General features: G+C 42.4%; 1 protein-coding gene across 1 annotated transcript in view; it reads left to right on the top strand.

Annotated features, from left to right (window-relative positions):
• adam19a (ADAM metallopeptidase domain 19a) overlaps nucleotides 1-18,296 on the top strand; it is a gene marked incomplete at its 5' end in the record, with an annotated part of 205,143 nt that overhangs the window by 36,456 nt on the left and 150,391 nt on the right. Inside the window, one exon of the mRNA XM_080742331.1 lies at nucleotides 6,936-7,048. Coding sequence (XP_080598457.1) covers nucleotides 6,936-7,048 — 113 coding nt within the window. The remainder of the gene's footprint in view (nucleotides 1-6,935; nucleotides 7,049-18,296) is intronic.

Below are 18,296 nucleotides of genomic sequence, written 5' to 3'. Positions count from 1 at the left end.
GTTGGCCCGATCGCTGCCAAACTGAGCACATGCACACACTCCCTGGATTCCAATCTAGAACCTCTGCCCCACATTTTTCAAATCGGCCTCATGGTGGCGCTATAACAGGCCGATTTGTGTGGCCTGGTTGTTACCAGCTAATCTCCGGCGCCGTTGGCCCGATCGCTGCCAAACTGAGCACACACACTCCCTGGATGCTAATTCAGAACCTCTGCCCCACATTTTTTAAATCAGCCTCATGGTGGCGCTATAACAGGCCGATTTGTGTGGCCTGGTGGAGACCTGTGCTCGGAAGAGCACTGCTTCTAGTTATAATTATTATTTGCCTTTTTCTATGGGCTATTTTATAGACGTTGGATCATTATCATAATAATAAACATTATAGGCTATTCTCTGCTATTTTCACAGTACGAGTGTAGCCTACTAAGTCATTAAACTTTCAGTAGCCCAACTGTTACAGATGCGACCGGCAAGGGGTGGATTCAAAAGTATCGAAACAAGGTATCGTTCGTTTTTACGTGAACCGATACTCGATAGTATCGACGTCAGTGAATCGATACCATTAAAAGTATCGCAGACGATACCCAACCATATTCTTCGGAGACATTTATTTTGTGATTCTCGGGGCACGGTGGCGCAGTGGTTAGCACTTCGCCTCACAGCTAGAAGGTCCTGGGTTCGATTCCCGCCGGGGGATGCTGTGGGCGCTGGGGGCGTGTTCCTCCACCCGCGTCATCAGCACCCACACCCTAGTTGGGGTTGGCGATAGAGCCTTTCTGTGTGGAGTTTGCATGTTCTCCCCGTGTCTCCTTGGGCATAGGCCCTCACACAAAAACATGCTGTAGTCTTGGTTTCTATACTACCTCCCCCTAGCCAGCCGGGTGCTCCCCAATCCCCATGGCGCGGCAGGGGGAGAGCGAGGGAACCAGGACTACAGGTTAGGTAGTTGGCACCGGGTGAGAAAAATGGGTTGCAAAAACCGTGGGATGAAAATATTAGGAAAAAAAACAAATCTTTGTGATTCTCCAAGTGTCTGAACCATAAAGCAGGACTTTATGGATTTTACATTACTTCACCTTTTTCTTTCCGTTCCTCCCTAGCTTTTTTTTCTTTTGGTTATTTAGCTTTACCTGTATGGTTAATTCTTGTTTCAATTGTGTTCAGCTCAGCTTGTATTTATTGTTGTACTTCTTTGTTTTCTTCGTGAACTTCGTGTTTTGTTGCTATGTTTCATGTTGTGCTGCACTTTGTGGATTATGTCTAGAAAGGCTAGTATAACATTTAAATACTAATAATAGTGAAAATAATAGTACTTTTACAGGAAACAAAAAAACTAAGCAAAGCGACTGAGACAAATTGAGGAAGCGGCCACTGCTCGCTCTCCATGGCCCAGATCAATAGCACATCTTTGGCCATTAGTGTCCATTTGAAAAGTGCTCAATGGACCCTGTAATGTAATGAATAACCATATTGTTTTCACATTAACTCCAGTGGAACCATGAGGTTGTTGCCGGGCAGATGTTTCAGAGTTTCTTTTTTTGCAGAGCTTTGGAGGGGGTGGGGCTAAATAATGTATGCTTTTAGTTCATCAGATGAAAACAGATTCCACACTAAACTAGGGGTCTTCAACAATTTCAGGCCAAGGACCCCTTAGTTGAGAGAGAGATGATGCAGGGACCCCCACAACCTTTTCATAGATTCCATATAGTTTCATCGTTTGACAGCACAATCATCGTGTATTTTGGATTCATGTCAATTTGTGTTTTCAGATATTTAACCACTTGAGCCGTCAATACTTAATAAAGTTGACCTTTACTTAGTCTGCTTTTTCCCCTCTACACCAAACCTCTTTGGCCAAAAATAGCTGATTTACAAGCTCAAGTTGTGAGCTTGTAGATCGTCTATCTTTGGCTAATGTTCTCCGAATATGGACACTAGGTTTCAAGTGGTTAATATAAAAAAGGAGAAAAAAAAGTTTCTATCACACAAAGATTTGGAGGACCCCCTGTAGTAACTCTGAGGACCCCCTAGGGGTCCTGGACCCCCTGTTGAAGACCCCTGCACTAAAGCCTCCATAGAGTTCAAGTTTGCCTGTCGTTTTGGGAAGAGAGTCTGGGATTTCAGGAAGAGCTTTCATTTCTACGTCATTGCCCCAAACCACGTGCCCCAAGCCTACAGAAACCACCTGCCCCAAGCATACAACCCTGATTGGCCAACCCTTGAAGCTGGTTGAGGAAATAGAATCTCAATGTATTGGTGCCAGACCGTACTACAACACCACTACCGCCAGGGGGTGGTGTTGTGTTCGGTCTGGTTTATTAACCAGGCAAAGTGCAAGTCATATTCCACTCTACAGTCCTGTTCTGCTCATTACTTTTGTCTGCCCTTATTCCCCCCCCTCCCCAATCAGTTCTAGACTTAAAGGAGTAATTCACCCCCAAAATGACTTTTTTTCTATTGATTACTCATGCCATGGAGAGTAGAGTTCAATAATATTTTTAGTTTTTTGTCACATTCCTAAGACATAAATGTGATAACAATAAATTTACCCCCATTCATTTCGGACCCATCCGGAATCAATGGGGGTAAATTTACTCAAATCAAATTTTTGTCTTAGGAATGTGACAAAAACCAAAAGATATTATTGAACTCTACTCTCCATGGCATGAGTAATCAATAGAATAAAAGTCATTTTGGGGGTGAACTACTCCTTTAACACCACTGACATTTAATGGCTTCTTTTCAGTCTTATCTGCTATTAATCGGTGACCTTAAAGCCTGCAGACATTCTGTACTGTACAAACTAAGCCAGGCTTGTTTTGATTGGGCAGGTTGTGTCAGAGAGGATTTGACATTTCCTGCAACAGGTTGAGTGTTCTGTTCCTTCAGAGAGGCTTTAGGAGGAGTTTGTACCCCCTTTAACCTCCTCAGACAAAACCTCTACAACACATTCCATTGTTTTACTGCTGCTGGCTGGGGCTGTCACGATTATGACATCTTACATGACAAGTAACTGTCTCTCAAATAATTGCGATAAACGTTTTTTTTTTGTCGTTGACAATTACATTTCTGTTTGGCTTTTAGGCTTTGAAGTTGCACATGTCAGATATGACAGTGCCATGGCATTGGTCCGAAGGTTCATTGTTCCGAAGGTTCATTAGTCCGAATTTGTTAAGAATACTATGCCTAACTCTAACCCTAACCCTTCACAGATTATGACAAAATAATTGCGATTAGACGATTATGTAATAATTGTGACAGGCCAAGAAGACCACAATGTAGAAACAAAGCAATGAACTTCTGACCAATCACACATGATGTTCATCAGATATTTGGATAACCTCGGAGGTTCTTCAAGAACTCTGGGCACTCGGCAGCGAGGCCCAGTCTAATTCTCATGACATCATGTTGTTTTTATTGACCTGCCTGTACCTTTGTGTTTGTTTGGAATACGCTGTAGCCATTATAGTGTGGGCGAGAAAGTGTTTGATCTTTACTCTGCTGAGGTAATCACAACCTTATCGCAAGAGTGGGAGTGTGCTCTCAGTTGGGCTTTTTTGATTGTCTTAAGTACCAGCTGTTATGCCTTAACTTAAGACCTGGAGGCGTGGGAAATGCTGTTTGGCCACAACAACAAAAAATAGGTCTACATCCAAACAGCATTTGCCACTCCTCTTAGGTCTTAAGTTAAGGCGGGGGTCAGCAACCCATGGCTCTAGAGCCGCATGCGGCTCTTTAGCGCCGCCCTAGTGGCTCCCTGGAGCTTTTTCTAAAATGTATGAAAATGTATTTTTTGTTTTAACGATTTGTTTATCGTCACTGTCGGGCAGAAACCTTGTATCTCCAAGTTTCACATTTTTATGTTTTTTTGTGAAAACAGCAGATCTACAAGCACACAACGCCTCGCGGTGCGAGGCGTTGTGTGCTTGTAGATCGGCTGTTTTCACTAGTTTAGTTCATTTTTTAAATGATAAATACAAAACGAAGTTTTGGACATACAAGGTTTCCACCCGACAATGACGATATATAAGGCTTTTATAATTTTTTGCGGCTCCATACAGATTTCTTTTTTTTTTTTTTTTAATATGGCTCTTTCAACATTTTGGGTTGCCGACCCCTGAGTTAAGGCATAAGAGCTGGTACTTAAGACAGTCAAAATAGAGCCAGAAGTAGGGATTTCCCGATACTACTTTTTTGCTGACCAAGTACGAGTACTTAATTTGAGTACTTGCCGATACCGAATACCAATACGGAAAGTTACATTTCTGAAGTGCTTAAATAGTGTGTGGCGCTCCAAAACAAAATGCTTTAAATAATTATGTTGTCATGCCTAGAGTGAGAGAAGGTGAAAACACTGTTCGTTAGTTGAACTAACACAAACAAAACTTTGTCTTAGGACTTTTGATATGTTGTTACCAACATATCTATGAAACAAAATGGTATCGGGCGCTGCCGTGAGCAATATCGGACGAGTACGACGAGTACAGCAAAATAGGCCGGTATCGGGGCGAGTACCGATTCTGGTATCGGTATCGGGACATCCCTAGCCAGAAGTACCACTACAGCATGTGGCTGACAAAGCCTCTGACCAGATTGTTTGGAGGGTCTTATTTATTGATGCAGATTACACAACAAACTGATTTGACTATGAGAGGCTTGTATCGTCATAGAGTGTCAACAACTCCTTTTTGAAGAGCCCTGTGTGTTTGGAATTAATTGTGGAATTGAATTGTATATTCCATTTTAACACTAGCCTCCATCTTCAATCAGTCCACATGATATCAGCCAAACACTTCTAACTGTGTCTGTTTAGCCCACATCTCTCCTGCCAACAGTGGAGAAAGGCTGATGTGAAAACACTATCTGTGATGTAGTGTTCAGCTCACTTGGTCCAACGGCTATAGAAATCACTCCATTTAAACGTGTTTTTGTCAACTGTGAGGCGGCTGGTGATTGGTCTGTGGTAGGGCATTCACAAATAGTGATTTTTAGTGCAAAAAAAGTTAGACCAAGGCACTCTTGAGGGACAGTTAAAAAGCCTTTATTTTAGGGCTAATGCATGGCAAGAAATATAAAAAAGCACCTACGCGTTGCGGCACAATGCCTTCTTCAGGGTGACTAAGCAAAACAGTTGAACAAACATGGCTTTTATAGGAAACAGGATATGACATCACAAAATCATACAGGTTGACTGGGAGGCTAAAACCATGCCACGACAAAGTGTAGACCTATACAATATGAAAACCTACCCAAAACCACTTTAAGACACCAAAAAAAGAAACAAGAAAAAACAAAAATAATCAGTTTACAATGACTGAAAATCCCTTAACAGACCAAACAATTATAAAAAAGGTGAATAATCTATTTCCTCATTGAGGCCTGGAAACTCCATAGCTTTAAGTTTAAAAATCCAAAAGGTTTCCCTTTGTAAGAGGTGTTTTAGTCTATCCCCACCCCTCCGGGGATTGGGGACCACCTCAATAGCCATCACCTTAAGGGCATTAGGGCTCTATCAATTTTGTCACATGACTACCAAAGAGCACCTTGTGTGGGAGATTTTTACTCTACAGCCAAACAGATGCACTCCTTACCCTCTGTTTTCTAGTGATTTTTAGTATTCGAATTATTCGACCTCAAAGTATTCGAATATTCGACAGGACAGGCCAAACGGGCCAAACTGTCAAATATTAAGTAAGCAAGAGGCGAACATTGTGAAAATAGCCGATCTACATGCTCACGTGAGCATGTAGATCTGCTATTTTCACAATATTTATCTGCGGAACCGAGTCACATTAAATGCAATACCTACAATTCCAAGTGCTTGTCAGGGTTCTTATGACTTCCTATGTACTAGCCAAGCTTTATAAACCATGAAGAAATATACTGTATGTATTTTTAAAGACACAACAATAAAAAAATGAAAATAAGCGAATATTCGACTTCGGTGAACAACGTCGAATAGTGACTTTGATTTGGTGAATGCCCTAGTCTGTGGTGATCTAGCCGTGGTGTTGAGATTGACGCGTCGCTCCACGAAAGTAATCTCTTATTCTGAAGTAACCACAACGTTGTTGTCATGACGACTGCAGTCAACCCTGTGAGAAATGTGCTTCAACACAGTCAGACGTTTCATCAGCTTCACATGTTCATTTATTTAATGTTTTCTTTTATTAGGAGGTTGGATGGCTGTTTGTGTGACTGTGGTCATTCATGGAGAGAGAGATAAAATGTAATTCTTGAATTAACGATTTATTGATTCAATCGTCCTGCATCAGCATTCTGTCTGCAGGACTAAGTGATAATCACACAGGTCGTTAATTTATGGAAATAACTTCCATAAAAACAATTAAGTAAGAGATAACGTCTGGCTCAGCGGTCGTTATCGAGAAATACTAATCCAGACAAGGCTGATTGCATCAACCTGAAGGGATTTTTATTTCCTGCTTTTAGTATCCTGCTGATTACACGGCTACTTAATAAATACAATAATTTGACTCAAAACTAAAAACAAAACAAAGTATTTCCTTGCAGTGAAGTATTCCACAAGTGCTGCACTGGGCGTCCCCCTCCCAGCGCAACACGGTCGCCTCGGAAAACACAAGGAAGCGTTGGTCAAATAGAATCCATTTTCTGTCACGGCATCGTCTATTTCTCGCTTAACAGTCTTGAGAGCAACGTTTAGTTGTAAATGAATTGTATGTATTTCATGTCGGATACGGCACAGAATTCACGCAGTGCACCCAGGTGTTCTGAGCCTTTGATTATAGAGTGCAACAATCTGTTATCAGGAAATAACACGCCGCTGATTTCAGCGATTTGACCAATCAGAATCAAGCATTCAACCAAGCCGTGTAATAATGTCACTTATCTTCTTGTTTCATCCATCCATCTAACAGTGATTAGTGGAATAATCAACCTGTCTTTCTGTCTTGCAGGGACACAGAGTGGACAGACAGTGTCTCCCAAAGGGACACAGAAGGGAAGGACAGTGACAGCACACTGGATCTCTCAAGGACGGAGCAGGAGGGATGCGGGGTCGTCCAGTCAGGTCAGAACTCATACTGTGGTTTTACACAAGAGTTACTTTATGTGATACTGGATGAAAATGGTCAATTAGGGTCATTTATAGAGCATGTACTCCCCAGTAAATTGCAAATTGCCTCCAATGAGTGGGTCGGTGTCAGCTTGCCACCGTCGGTGAGTGAATGTGGGAAGTGAGGACGCTGGGGTCGACTGTTTCGCTGCTTCACCTCCCAATGTATGTATGAATGAATGGACCGTTGTAAAGCGCTTTGATTCGCAACTTGCTTAGAAACCTGAAAACCTGTAGCACACCCATGCACACACGTGCACACACATGCACACACATGCACACACATGCACACACATGCACGTATATCGGGGGTTGACACTAACGGTTGCCCGACTGCCGTGGCAAGTAAATAAAACGCCCGGTCAAGTGGAGTTTACTTTCAGCTTGTCCGACGGGCATTACACCCTTCATTATATATTATTGTCTATTCATGAAGAACAATGCTACCTTTTTACAACCAGCAGTTGCTGTCGACACTCTGCTGTTATCCATTGGATTTAACATCATCTTTTTAGCACATTTTAACAATAATTTTCTAATGGAAAGTGTACTTTTTCGGCAAGTAGGCATGATGACCTTTGGGCGAGTAGAACATGACCTGTACTTGACCGATGGGCAAGTGCCTCTGAGACCTTAGTGTGTCGACAAACATGCATCCATATGCACACAGAGACATGCTTGTGCTCACACATACATGCACACTGACACTGCAAACTCGCCATCATTCTCATGCACCACGCATGCACACACACACAAACATAACACATTATACACAGAGGATCATAAGAGACTTATTATTATTTATACATGTGATGAGAAGAGGAAGGCGTTCTTCTTCAGTCTGTGTTGTTGATTTATAATCTGTTAGTGGATCTGTATTGTCTGGAGAGGAAGTGCACGGAAACATGACGCGCACGCACGCACGCACGCACCCACGCACGCACGCACCCACGCACGCACGCACGCACGCACGCACGCACGCACGCACGCACGCACGCACGCACGCACGCACGCACACACACACACACACACACACACACACACACACACACACACACACACACACACACACACTAATAATGTATTTATGTCCACATAAGCTGTACAATACAAAGACAGGGATATTTACAACATGCTGTATACAGTAAAGTACAGTCAGCTTATCTTGGACAAATATCCACACACCCCTCGGGGATACAAAGTAACGCCGATAGAAGAGATTGCACAGAGTTTTGCAAGCCGTTTGGCTGCTTTTTTGCCAGACCCATGAAATGGGTAGGCCTACATAAGCAAATGTCTGTCGGTCCGGGTTTTCTATATAAAGGGTATATATGATGATGACATGATGATGACATGCCTACAAAAGGCATGATGTCATAAATGATGATGACAGACAGGGGGTCTGGCACAACCAGGTTGACCTGGTCTAGTTCTTATTGGCATCCCAAGTTTGAGGCCTCTACAACCAACCTATGGACATGTCCTACTGTCCTAGGCTGCCAAAGATGAACACAAGTAGACTGCATCTATTGTATAACCTATAGCCCTGTGATGCTATGGAGGAGAGGTCATTTCATAAGAATGTATACTGAGTTGGACACGTACACATACGCATACGCACACGCACACGCACACACACACACGCACGCACGCACGCACGCACGCACGCACGCACGCACGCACGCACGCACGCACACTATCCCCTTTTGGCCTGAAGCCTATACTTAGAGAGAAAGGGAGAGAGATAGAGAGAGCAAGAGGGACCATAGCTAGTGTGATCTAAATCTTCAGGCATCTTGATTCTCTTGCAGCATCAAGATTCCTTTATGGAGAGAAAGAAAAAAAATCCTCCCCTTTTCTGACCCCAGAGAACAAGTGTGTTTCCTTCCAAATGGACGTCTAGCATGAGAAAGACCTGACTTTTAACGTTTTGACAGAGCGCTTTCTGGCAGCGCTGGAAAACACTGTGTGGGAATGTCGGAGCGCTTTCTGGCAGCGCTGGAAAGAGGCTGTCAGAACGCTTTCTGGCAGCGCTGGAAAGAGGCTGTGTGGGAACGTCACAGTCATTAGCCTGCTTAAGGCAGATTTGCATAAGACATTGAAGTGGGTGTGATTATGCAAATATCTCAGATGTATAGAGTGTTCATATCAGACACACTGTTGTACTGGTTTGTGTTTTTCCTCTTTTTATTTTGATAGCTTTGAACAATGAGTGACAGTAGCCATGGTTCCATAAGCTTATTCAAAAATAGGATGCAAATTATCAGAAATTTGCATAAGACAAAGCGAATTTAGCCTGTTTCCATTTGCGGGTGTCATTCGGCGTCAATAGTGACGGTCGCATGATTTGATCGGGCTTATTTGTTCAGACCGAACCAAGATGTGAGCACTGCACGTCTGACTGCTGTGACTCGATCGCTGCAAAGTGCACACTCATCCTGCAAGTTTCAGCGTCCTCTGAAAGGTGACTGATCTGCAAGCTCACAACGCGGCGCAGAGACGAGGATGCGAGCTGCTTTGAGCTTGTAGATCGGCCACTTTTGTCACGCAACACTGTGTGATGAGGAAGGGTTAGCCACGGATGGCTTGACTCCGGGAGGTGAAAACGGGAGGAATTTACACACTGTCCGTGTCACTCGGTGTGTAACAAACACGTGTTTTGTGGGCTAACGCTATTCGTGGGCTAACGCTATACAATGGACGTTAAGCGGCAGGGGAAAGTGTTAAGTTGGAGGACGATATGGACCCAGAACGTCATAATTTATTCACATTTATTGTCTGACCCGTTTCCATTTACAAATGCACATTTAGTTTATTCGATAAAGCCTCAAAATCCACGTCCTCCAAGCCGATAAAGGTTTTTGCGGATAATGAAAGTTTATTCGAATTTTTAAGTGTTTCCATAAAAAGATTTAAGCGCAAAGGTTAATCGTTAAAGTTACTTAATGCGCATTAAGAGGCTTAATGGAAACGCCACTAGTGTGACTGAGTTCTTGTTGTCCTGGTCTAGTCTTCTTTATCTTGTGTTTCTTTTCTTCTTTTTTTGTAGTTAAAAGTGACAGCCTCTCGTCCAGTGGAGCAGAGATCTACACGTTTGGAGAAAAAAAAACACACAAAGAGAACAATACGAAATAATGATCATTCAAATAAAGTGAGGCAGTTTAAAAGATGAAACCACAGTTATTTGATGTGTAAATGTAACCACAGTTATTTGATGTGTAAATGTAACAATTTGCACATCAATATAAACGGCAGCAATTAAAACTAATCAGAATTGAAAATGTCCTTGACGAGAGGAACTACAGAGTTACTCCAGATAGCATTTAAAAGCAGAACAACGGTTAAAAGCAGAACATTTAAAGTACCGGTAACCTTAATTTGTTTTTCTGTAAAGTCATTTGCACATGAATGTCATTGCTGTCTGGCAGAAACCTCTCATCTCCATATTATAACTGTTTTCATAAATTAACGCCTTACTTTATCATGCTACAGCATCACACAAAAGCATCAAAAGTACGTAGCAGATCTACAAGCTTGAAACAGACGAAATATCGGTAGTTGCGAGATGCATTTTTTGGGGGGCTTGTTCTGCTTTGCTGTGGGTTCAGGCTTAGCATGGATTTAGAATGACAATCACTGTGTGATCTGCAGGAGAAATAATATTATCCACCTTATTAATAATATAACTGTTTCCCCTCTTAAATCAACAGGAGGAATAATATTATCCACCTTATTAATAATACAACTGTTTCCCCTCTTAAATCAATAGAAGAAAGACCGCTTCGATGACATTTAAACTAGCAGAGAGAGAAAGAGAGAGAGAGAGAGAGAGAGAGACAGAGACAGTAAATGGTAAATTTATATAGCGCTTTTATCCAAGGCGCTTTACAGAGATTATGCATTACATTCACCCATTCACACACACACATTCACACACCGATGGCGGAGGAAACCATACAAGGCACCAACATGCTCACCAGGAGCAACTAGGGGTTCAGAGTCTTGCTCAAGGACTCTTCGACATTAACCGGGGGGGCCTGGGCCGCCTGGATTCGAACTTGGAACCTTCGCTAACCCTTGCGTGAATGGGGGACAAAACCCGAAACCTTGTGCTTAATTCCATTGAAAAAAAAAGTTGAAAAGGAGAGAATCATTCTGTCCTTGACAATAAGCAATCCTTTTTCTTTTTTTTTTTTTTTACTTTCGACTTGTGTAATGAAGTCGACTGAGTCGACTTTTTGGATAATGCCCTAGTGTCCAGTGGTGTCCCAGTCTGTCTCAGAGTTCATGGTGTAGTTGGTCCTGCTTCTCAGAGCTCCAGGGACGCTGCAGATAGAATAGTGTAAATGTCAAAGAGCTGCTCTGAGATTTCACTGCGTCTTAAATAACCTTTAAAATGAACTCCACTTCCCAGCATGCCGCTCTGCAGCAGCCTGCGGGGAAGTCTTACATGCTATCCCACTGTGTTCATCCATCATCCATCATTTATATCACATTTTACAATATATCATAGTTTATACATGATGTCCCATTGTGTTCATCCATCATTCATATCACACTATACAATATATCATATCATAGACATGATCTTCAGTGTGCATCCATCATTTAGATCATATTATAGACTACATGATATGTTAGTGTGCAAATCATTCATGAACTTTTATTTCTGAAAATCGAAGTCAGCTATAAGCTGATGGACACCACCCACCTTATTTGGCTGTGTGTGTGTGTGTGTGTGTGTGTGTGTGTGTGTGTGTGTGTGTGCGTGTGCGTGTGCGTGTGGGTGTGCGTGCACATCCATTACCTCCAGGGTTTTTTTATGACAATATTGTTCATGATTATGGATTCTTAACTGAAATAATGGAATCAAAATGGATTTGACCCCGAGTAACCTTTTCCTCTGGCCGACTGCTGCAGACACAGCCGTGTCCTAACGCTGTTTACTGTTCATGACTGACAATGAGTTATGATGCATTTATACTGTGCTTTTTATCCAAGGGCTTTACGTAGACTGTGCATTACATTCACCCATTCACACACATTCATTACATTCACCCATTCACTTTCGACTTGTACTGATGGCAGAGGCACCATGCAAGGCACCAACCTGCTCATCGGGAGCAACTAGTAGTTCAACTAGTAGAGTCTTGCTCAAGGACACTTAAAGGAGTAGTTCACCCCCAAAATGACTTTTTTTCTATTGATTAGTCACGCCATGGAGACTAGAGTTCAATAACATTTTTAGTTTTTTGTCACATTCCTAAGACAAAGATTTGATTCGAGTAAATTTACCCCCATTGATTCCGGATGGGGACCCGTTTCGAAATGGGTCCCCATCCAGAACGAATGGGGGTAAATTTATTGTTATCACATTTTTGTCTTAGGAATGCAACAACAAACTAAAAATATGATTGAAATCTAGTCTCCATGGCGTGACTAATCAATAGAAGGGGGTGAACTACTCCTTTAAGGGCTGTATTTTGATTGTCTTCTAATGCCTTAACTTAAAGGCCTGTCCTGTTCGGGGTGATGCTTTTCAAAAGATGCAAGTGACGTCATTTTGTAGTTGAACCGGACCTTTCCGACGAAAAGTTCGGTGGTCGGAGACTGTATGGACACTTTGGACAGGCCTTTGACTTAAGGCATAAGAGCTTTTACTTAAGACAATCAAAATGGATCCATCTGACACTGAAAATCTGGGGGAACCCGGGATCGAACGGATTGAGACATGAGTAGTTGAGAAACACACATGTCTGTTTCCAGCCCTCCATAAACATCTGCTTCCTTCCTCATAACACTGATGATGAGTCATAAACAACCAGCTCACTGTCATTGTGAAACTCTGTTCTTCATCACACCCAGTAGTATTACTTTAGTGTTTTTCATTACTATCTGGTTGTATTGCTGTGTCAGCTCAGTCTCTGTGTAAACATATCTCAGCAACGTGTCACTGTTTGTACCTATAAGAGAGAGATGTACTCACAGAAACTATACCTGAACCTAACCTCCACACAGGGACATGCTGGGCCCCAGATTCAGCCCGGGAAAAAGAGTTGGAGAGGCCCTCATTGCGCGCTATAAAGAGAGATCTCTCTCTATAGCGCTGCTGCTACTCAAAGATTCATGACAAAGTGACAAGCCAGTGGGCCAATTACATGAGTTATATTTCGTCGTTGTCGGTTGGAAACCTTGTATGTCCAAAACCGTTTGTTTTGTATTTATCATTTTAAAAATGATTTAAACTAGTGAAAACAGCCGATCTACAAGCACACAACGCCTCGCACCGCGAGGCGTTGTGTGCTTGTAGATCTGCTGTTTTCGCTACTTTTGCGCAAAAGCCTTGTATGGTGAAGCAGGGCTTTACTTTTAAAAAATGTACAAATTTGAAACTTGGAGATACGAGGTTTCTGCCCGACAGTGACAATTTACTTTGTTGGCCGCCCAGTCCCCAAAATGGAACGAAGGCCGACATTTTATTTATTTATTTTTTCCTAATGGCCGGCCGGGAATGAACCAGCCGTTCGGGAGTTGTCCCGCTTTTCCCAATGGCCAGCACGTCCCTGCTCCTCACCACTCCAAACATATAACATGTATGTGTGTGAACATGCAACAGGTGAACATGCAACAGGTGAACATGCAACAGGTGAACATGCAACAGGTGAACATGCAACAGTTGCAGTGGACGTATGCATGTAAACATCTTCATCCCAAGTGTTTAACCTATTTAGGCCTAGAATTATTGATTCAATAATGCTTTAACCAGTGAAAAATAGCAGATATACAAGCTCACAGCACGGCACAGAGTGCCGCGCTGCGAGCTTGTAGATCTGCTATTGAAAAAGTCGTGAAAATGTGTTCAAATCTTTGAATATATGTATTTTCAAAGGGAACGTTTGTAACTCAAATTTTGCTTCTGGGTGGTCCCTGGAACTAAATATTTTGAAATGGGGGTCCGTGGCCAAATACATATAATTTTGGGGGTCCTTCACATGAAAAGGTTTGAGAACCACTGACATAGTAGTCTCTCAAGAACAGACTAACTGAGCTCCAGTCAAGTGAAAAGGACCTTTTCTTTGACGATGGCTGGCCAGATTGCTGACATAGAAACATAGGTTTTTTCCAAAAATCTTAGAAGGATTCAAAAGACACTTATAGAATCGGGTAAAAATTCGAATTTTCACGATTTTTCAAAAATAGCAGATCTACAAGCTCGCAGCGCGGCACTCGGTGCCGCACTGTGAGCTTGTAGATCTGCTATTTGTTTATATTTAAAGCATAAAATATTGCGTCATAATGTGTTCAGGCCTAAATGGGTTAAAGGACAATTTAGTTTGTTTTACAACAAGGGTTCATATTTTAGATAGTAATTAGAGACGAGAAATGATTAGTGTTAACATGTTTTAATTTATAGCTTTCTATAATGTTTTGTGGTTTTAAGATTTTGGTTTCAGTGGGTGGGGGCATGCGTACAAGTGGCTAAATATGTCTTTTTAGACAAAATAAGTCCATTCCCAAGATGCGCCACAATCTTTCATGGGCAGATGTGACTTATGGGGGCTAGTAGTGTTACTGTAAATAGTAATAATGAAATTGCCGGCTTACTGTGTCTTATTTAGCCACCTGTACGCATGCCCCCATCCACTGAAATCAACATTGCTAAATATAATATATCACTTTATATCACTTTATATTATAAAGTGATAGAAAGCAGTAAATGAAAACATTTTAACTCTGGTCTAAAATATGAACCCTTGTTGTAAAAAGACCAAAGTTGTCCTTTAAGTGGTTCATTGGATTCCAGTGCCTTGTCACTGAATGTTCTTTCACAGCCAGACCAACATAAAACATTATGTCTCAAGGCGTAGTCACTTTTTACAAGGTTATTTTTAACACAACTTTCAAACCAATGACATGCAGCAAGGCACACGTCGTCTTGTCAAAAAGATGACGATGAAAAGTGATGGTTTTAAGATTACAATTTGGCGACGGAAGTTAAAAGACTCACAGATGTCATCAGAAGTTATTAAAAGACTGACAGATGTCATCAGATGCAGATGAGAGCAGAGAGGAATCAAACGGCAGACAGAGTGTGGTTTTGTTGGAGGCTTGTCTTAGTGAGCGGTGTTGAGGGACAGTGTGGAGTCTTCAGTCTTTGATCAAACTCTCCTTAGAATATGGAGACGTCTCTGACAAAGAGGACAGCTGTCTGCAGTCTGCTGGGCCCTGGCACATATTTACACACACGCACGCACACACTTGCAGTCACGCACACACAGAGGAAATGACTCATTTTCACAGGCGGGCAGGAAAGACAAAACGATACAAATCTAAAAACTCTCACGCTCTTCTCCAAAGACTTGCCTCTCCGTTCCACTTGTCTGTGACAAGCTGCCAAGTCTCAGGAAGAGCCTTTGATGAGTCTTTGGTAGCTTGGTTTTGCTGTCAACAGAATGGAGGGAGCTGCCAATGAAGCAGACAACATGTTATATGACAAGAGACACATTTATAAATGGATCAATGAAGGAGACAACATGTTATATGACAAGAGACACATTTATAAATGGATCAATGAAGCAGACAACATGTTATATGACAAGAGACACGTTTATAAATGGATCAATGAAGGAGACAACATGTTATATGACAAGAGACACATTTATAAATGGATCAATGAAGGAGACAACATGTTATATGACAAGAGACACGTTTATAAATGGATCAATGAAGGAGACAACATATTATATGACAAGAGACACATTTATAAATGGATCAATGAAGGAGACAACATATATAGACAAGAGACATGTTTATAAATGGATCATATGGTTATTATTCATGCACCCCTCATCACTGTAGCTCCTTTCCAACGGGTCTTTGCAGCCAGGAGAGTTTGACATATGTACATATGTCATATATTGATATAATAAGAATAATATGTGACTAGCCTAGTGCAGCCTAGCTAAATTGTTCTCAGCACCCAAGGGAACCAACCAGTGCCCAGAAGGCAACTGTAGGGCGGGCGTATCACCTTTGTGCTACTCTGATTGGTTTTAGGGGACGGTGTATCACTTTTGTGTTTGTATCGTTCCACTTTGGTTATTGCGTTCCTCTTTGTTTCTTGGGTTTCTTGGGCTATACTCTGATTGGCTGTAGTGGCGGGTTTATCACCTTTGCACTACTCTGATTTGTTGTAGGTCTAACCAATATAGTCTGTTGAATCCTTTTGTAACAGCCCCATGGAAAAGAAACATACATTTAGAAGAACCAGACTATCCACGCCGTGTGATCGTGTCTGGCTATGTGAGGCTAATATGTTACCGCTTTTTTTTCTTTTTTTTACTGTACATATTATGAAAGTACAGTAAGCTTTCATATGATGTGTGATTCATTGTGTGTGAAAATGACATAGTAGTTAACTCCACCCATAACCACTCCCCCACTGGCTGTAACGTCAACTGTCGTTGAAGACCTTCGATGTGTTTTTATTAAACCAGGAGAAAATCCAAAGGGAAGACTTGTGTCTCAAACTACTTTCTAAAACGGCTAGTTCCATTCCTTGATTCTGATTGGCTGGTTGCTGTGGTATATGAGACTATAACCCACACCTTGAATCAGTTTATATCAAACCCAGGTGCGTTATTTCTTTCCACAGTGTTCCACAGTGCACCAATTATCTGCACCTGTGTCGTTTCTGCTGCCTGGCCGGGAACTACATTCTTGCAGAGCAGACCTTATTGTGTATTATTAATGAAATGGAACAGTTTTAATTGGTACATGTCTATGATTTTCATGTTGCCATATTGTGACCGTTTTAGAAAAGCAATAAGCCACGCGAGGCTTGTGGTTACCGGGGGAGTATACACTGGCTGAGAGGGTCGGAAACACTCGGCTCCGCCTCGTGTTTCCCAACGCCTCTCAGCCGGTGTATACTCCCCCGGTAACCACTCGGCTTATTGCTTTAGTATGCGGTCACACATGTCCCTCCGCGATGCTCCGTCCACCGCGGGTAACGCGGGACGGGCCAGGGGCCGCGAAAATAACTCAGCCTTGCTGGCTCCAGTGGACCAGTGGTTTGAAAGATTAGGTCCGGACACACAGACACACGCCACACTGACACACAGACCCTCTTCTAGACGGCTCGCCTCCGACTGAGGAGCCACCGCGTAAAAAATACACTGCATTTCGTATTTGCTGGGTTTGAACTTCTAGAATTCAGGGACCATTTGGAAGACAGGGATCCAGGAGAAACATGTCATCAGTCATGTGATCAGTCAGCAGGGACGTGCTGGCCATTGGGAAAAGCGGGACAACTCCCGAACGGCCGGTTCATTCCCGGCAGGTCCAGGCCGGCCATTAGGAAAAAAATAAAAATAAAATGTCGGCCTTCCTTCCATTTTGGGGGCTGGGCGGCCAACAAAGTAAATCGTCACTGTCGGGCAGAAACCTAGTATCTCCAAGTTTCAAATGTATACATTTTTTCAACCTGCTTCATCATACAAGGCTGTTGCACAAAAGTAGTGAAAACAGCAGATCTACAAGCACACAACGCCTCGCGCTGTGTGCTTGTAGATCGGCTGTTGATGATGATTTAAATGATTTAAACTCACTAGTTTAAATCATTTTTAAAATGATAAATAAAAAACAAACGGTTTTGGACATACACGGTTTCCACCCGACAACAACAAAATATAACTCCTGTACAATAATTGGCCCACTGGCTTGTCACTGATGTCATGATCTGAAATGGCAAATCTTTGAGTAACAGCAGCGCTATAGAGAGAGATCTCTCTCTATATGAGGGCCTCTCCAACTATTTTTCCCGGGCTGAATCAGGGGCCCAGCACGTCCCTGTCAGTCAGTACTGCATATGCTCTGATAATCCTGTCGTGTTGGATTCATTCTCTGTCGGGTGGAAACCTTGCATGTCCACAAGTGTTACTTGTTCACGATTCAAATTAAAAAATGGCAAAAATAGCTGATCTACAAGCTCAAAACACACATCAAGCTTGTCGATCTGCTACTTTTGATGCTTGTGTGTGACACGGTAGTATGATCAAGTAGACCCTATATTTACGACAAGAGTCTGAAGACACAAAAAGGTTCTACTCTGGAGATGAGAGGTTTGTGTTCAGTCTTGGCTGTGACCACACAGAGCTGGGTCTCATCCCAGAAACCCTGATGACAAATGGAGGCTGCACCA

This window comes from Nannobrachium achirus, assembly GCF_963921795.1.
Source record: "Nannobrachium achirus genome assembly, chromosome: 14".
Classification (NCBI taxonomy): domain Eukaryota; kingdom Metazoa; phylum Chordata; class Actinopteri; order Myctophiformes; family Myctophidae; genus Nannobrachium; species Nannobrachium achirus.
This window is presented reverse-complemented; position numbering and strand designations above follow the sequence as displayed.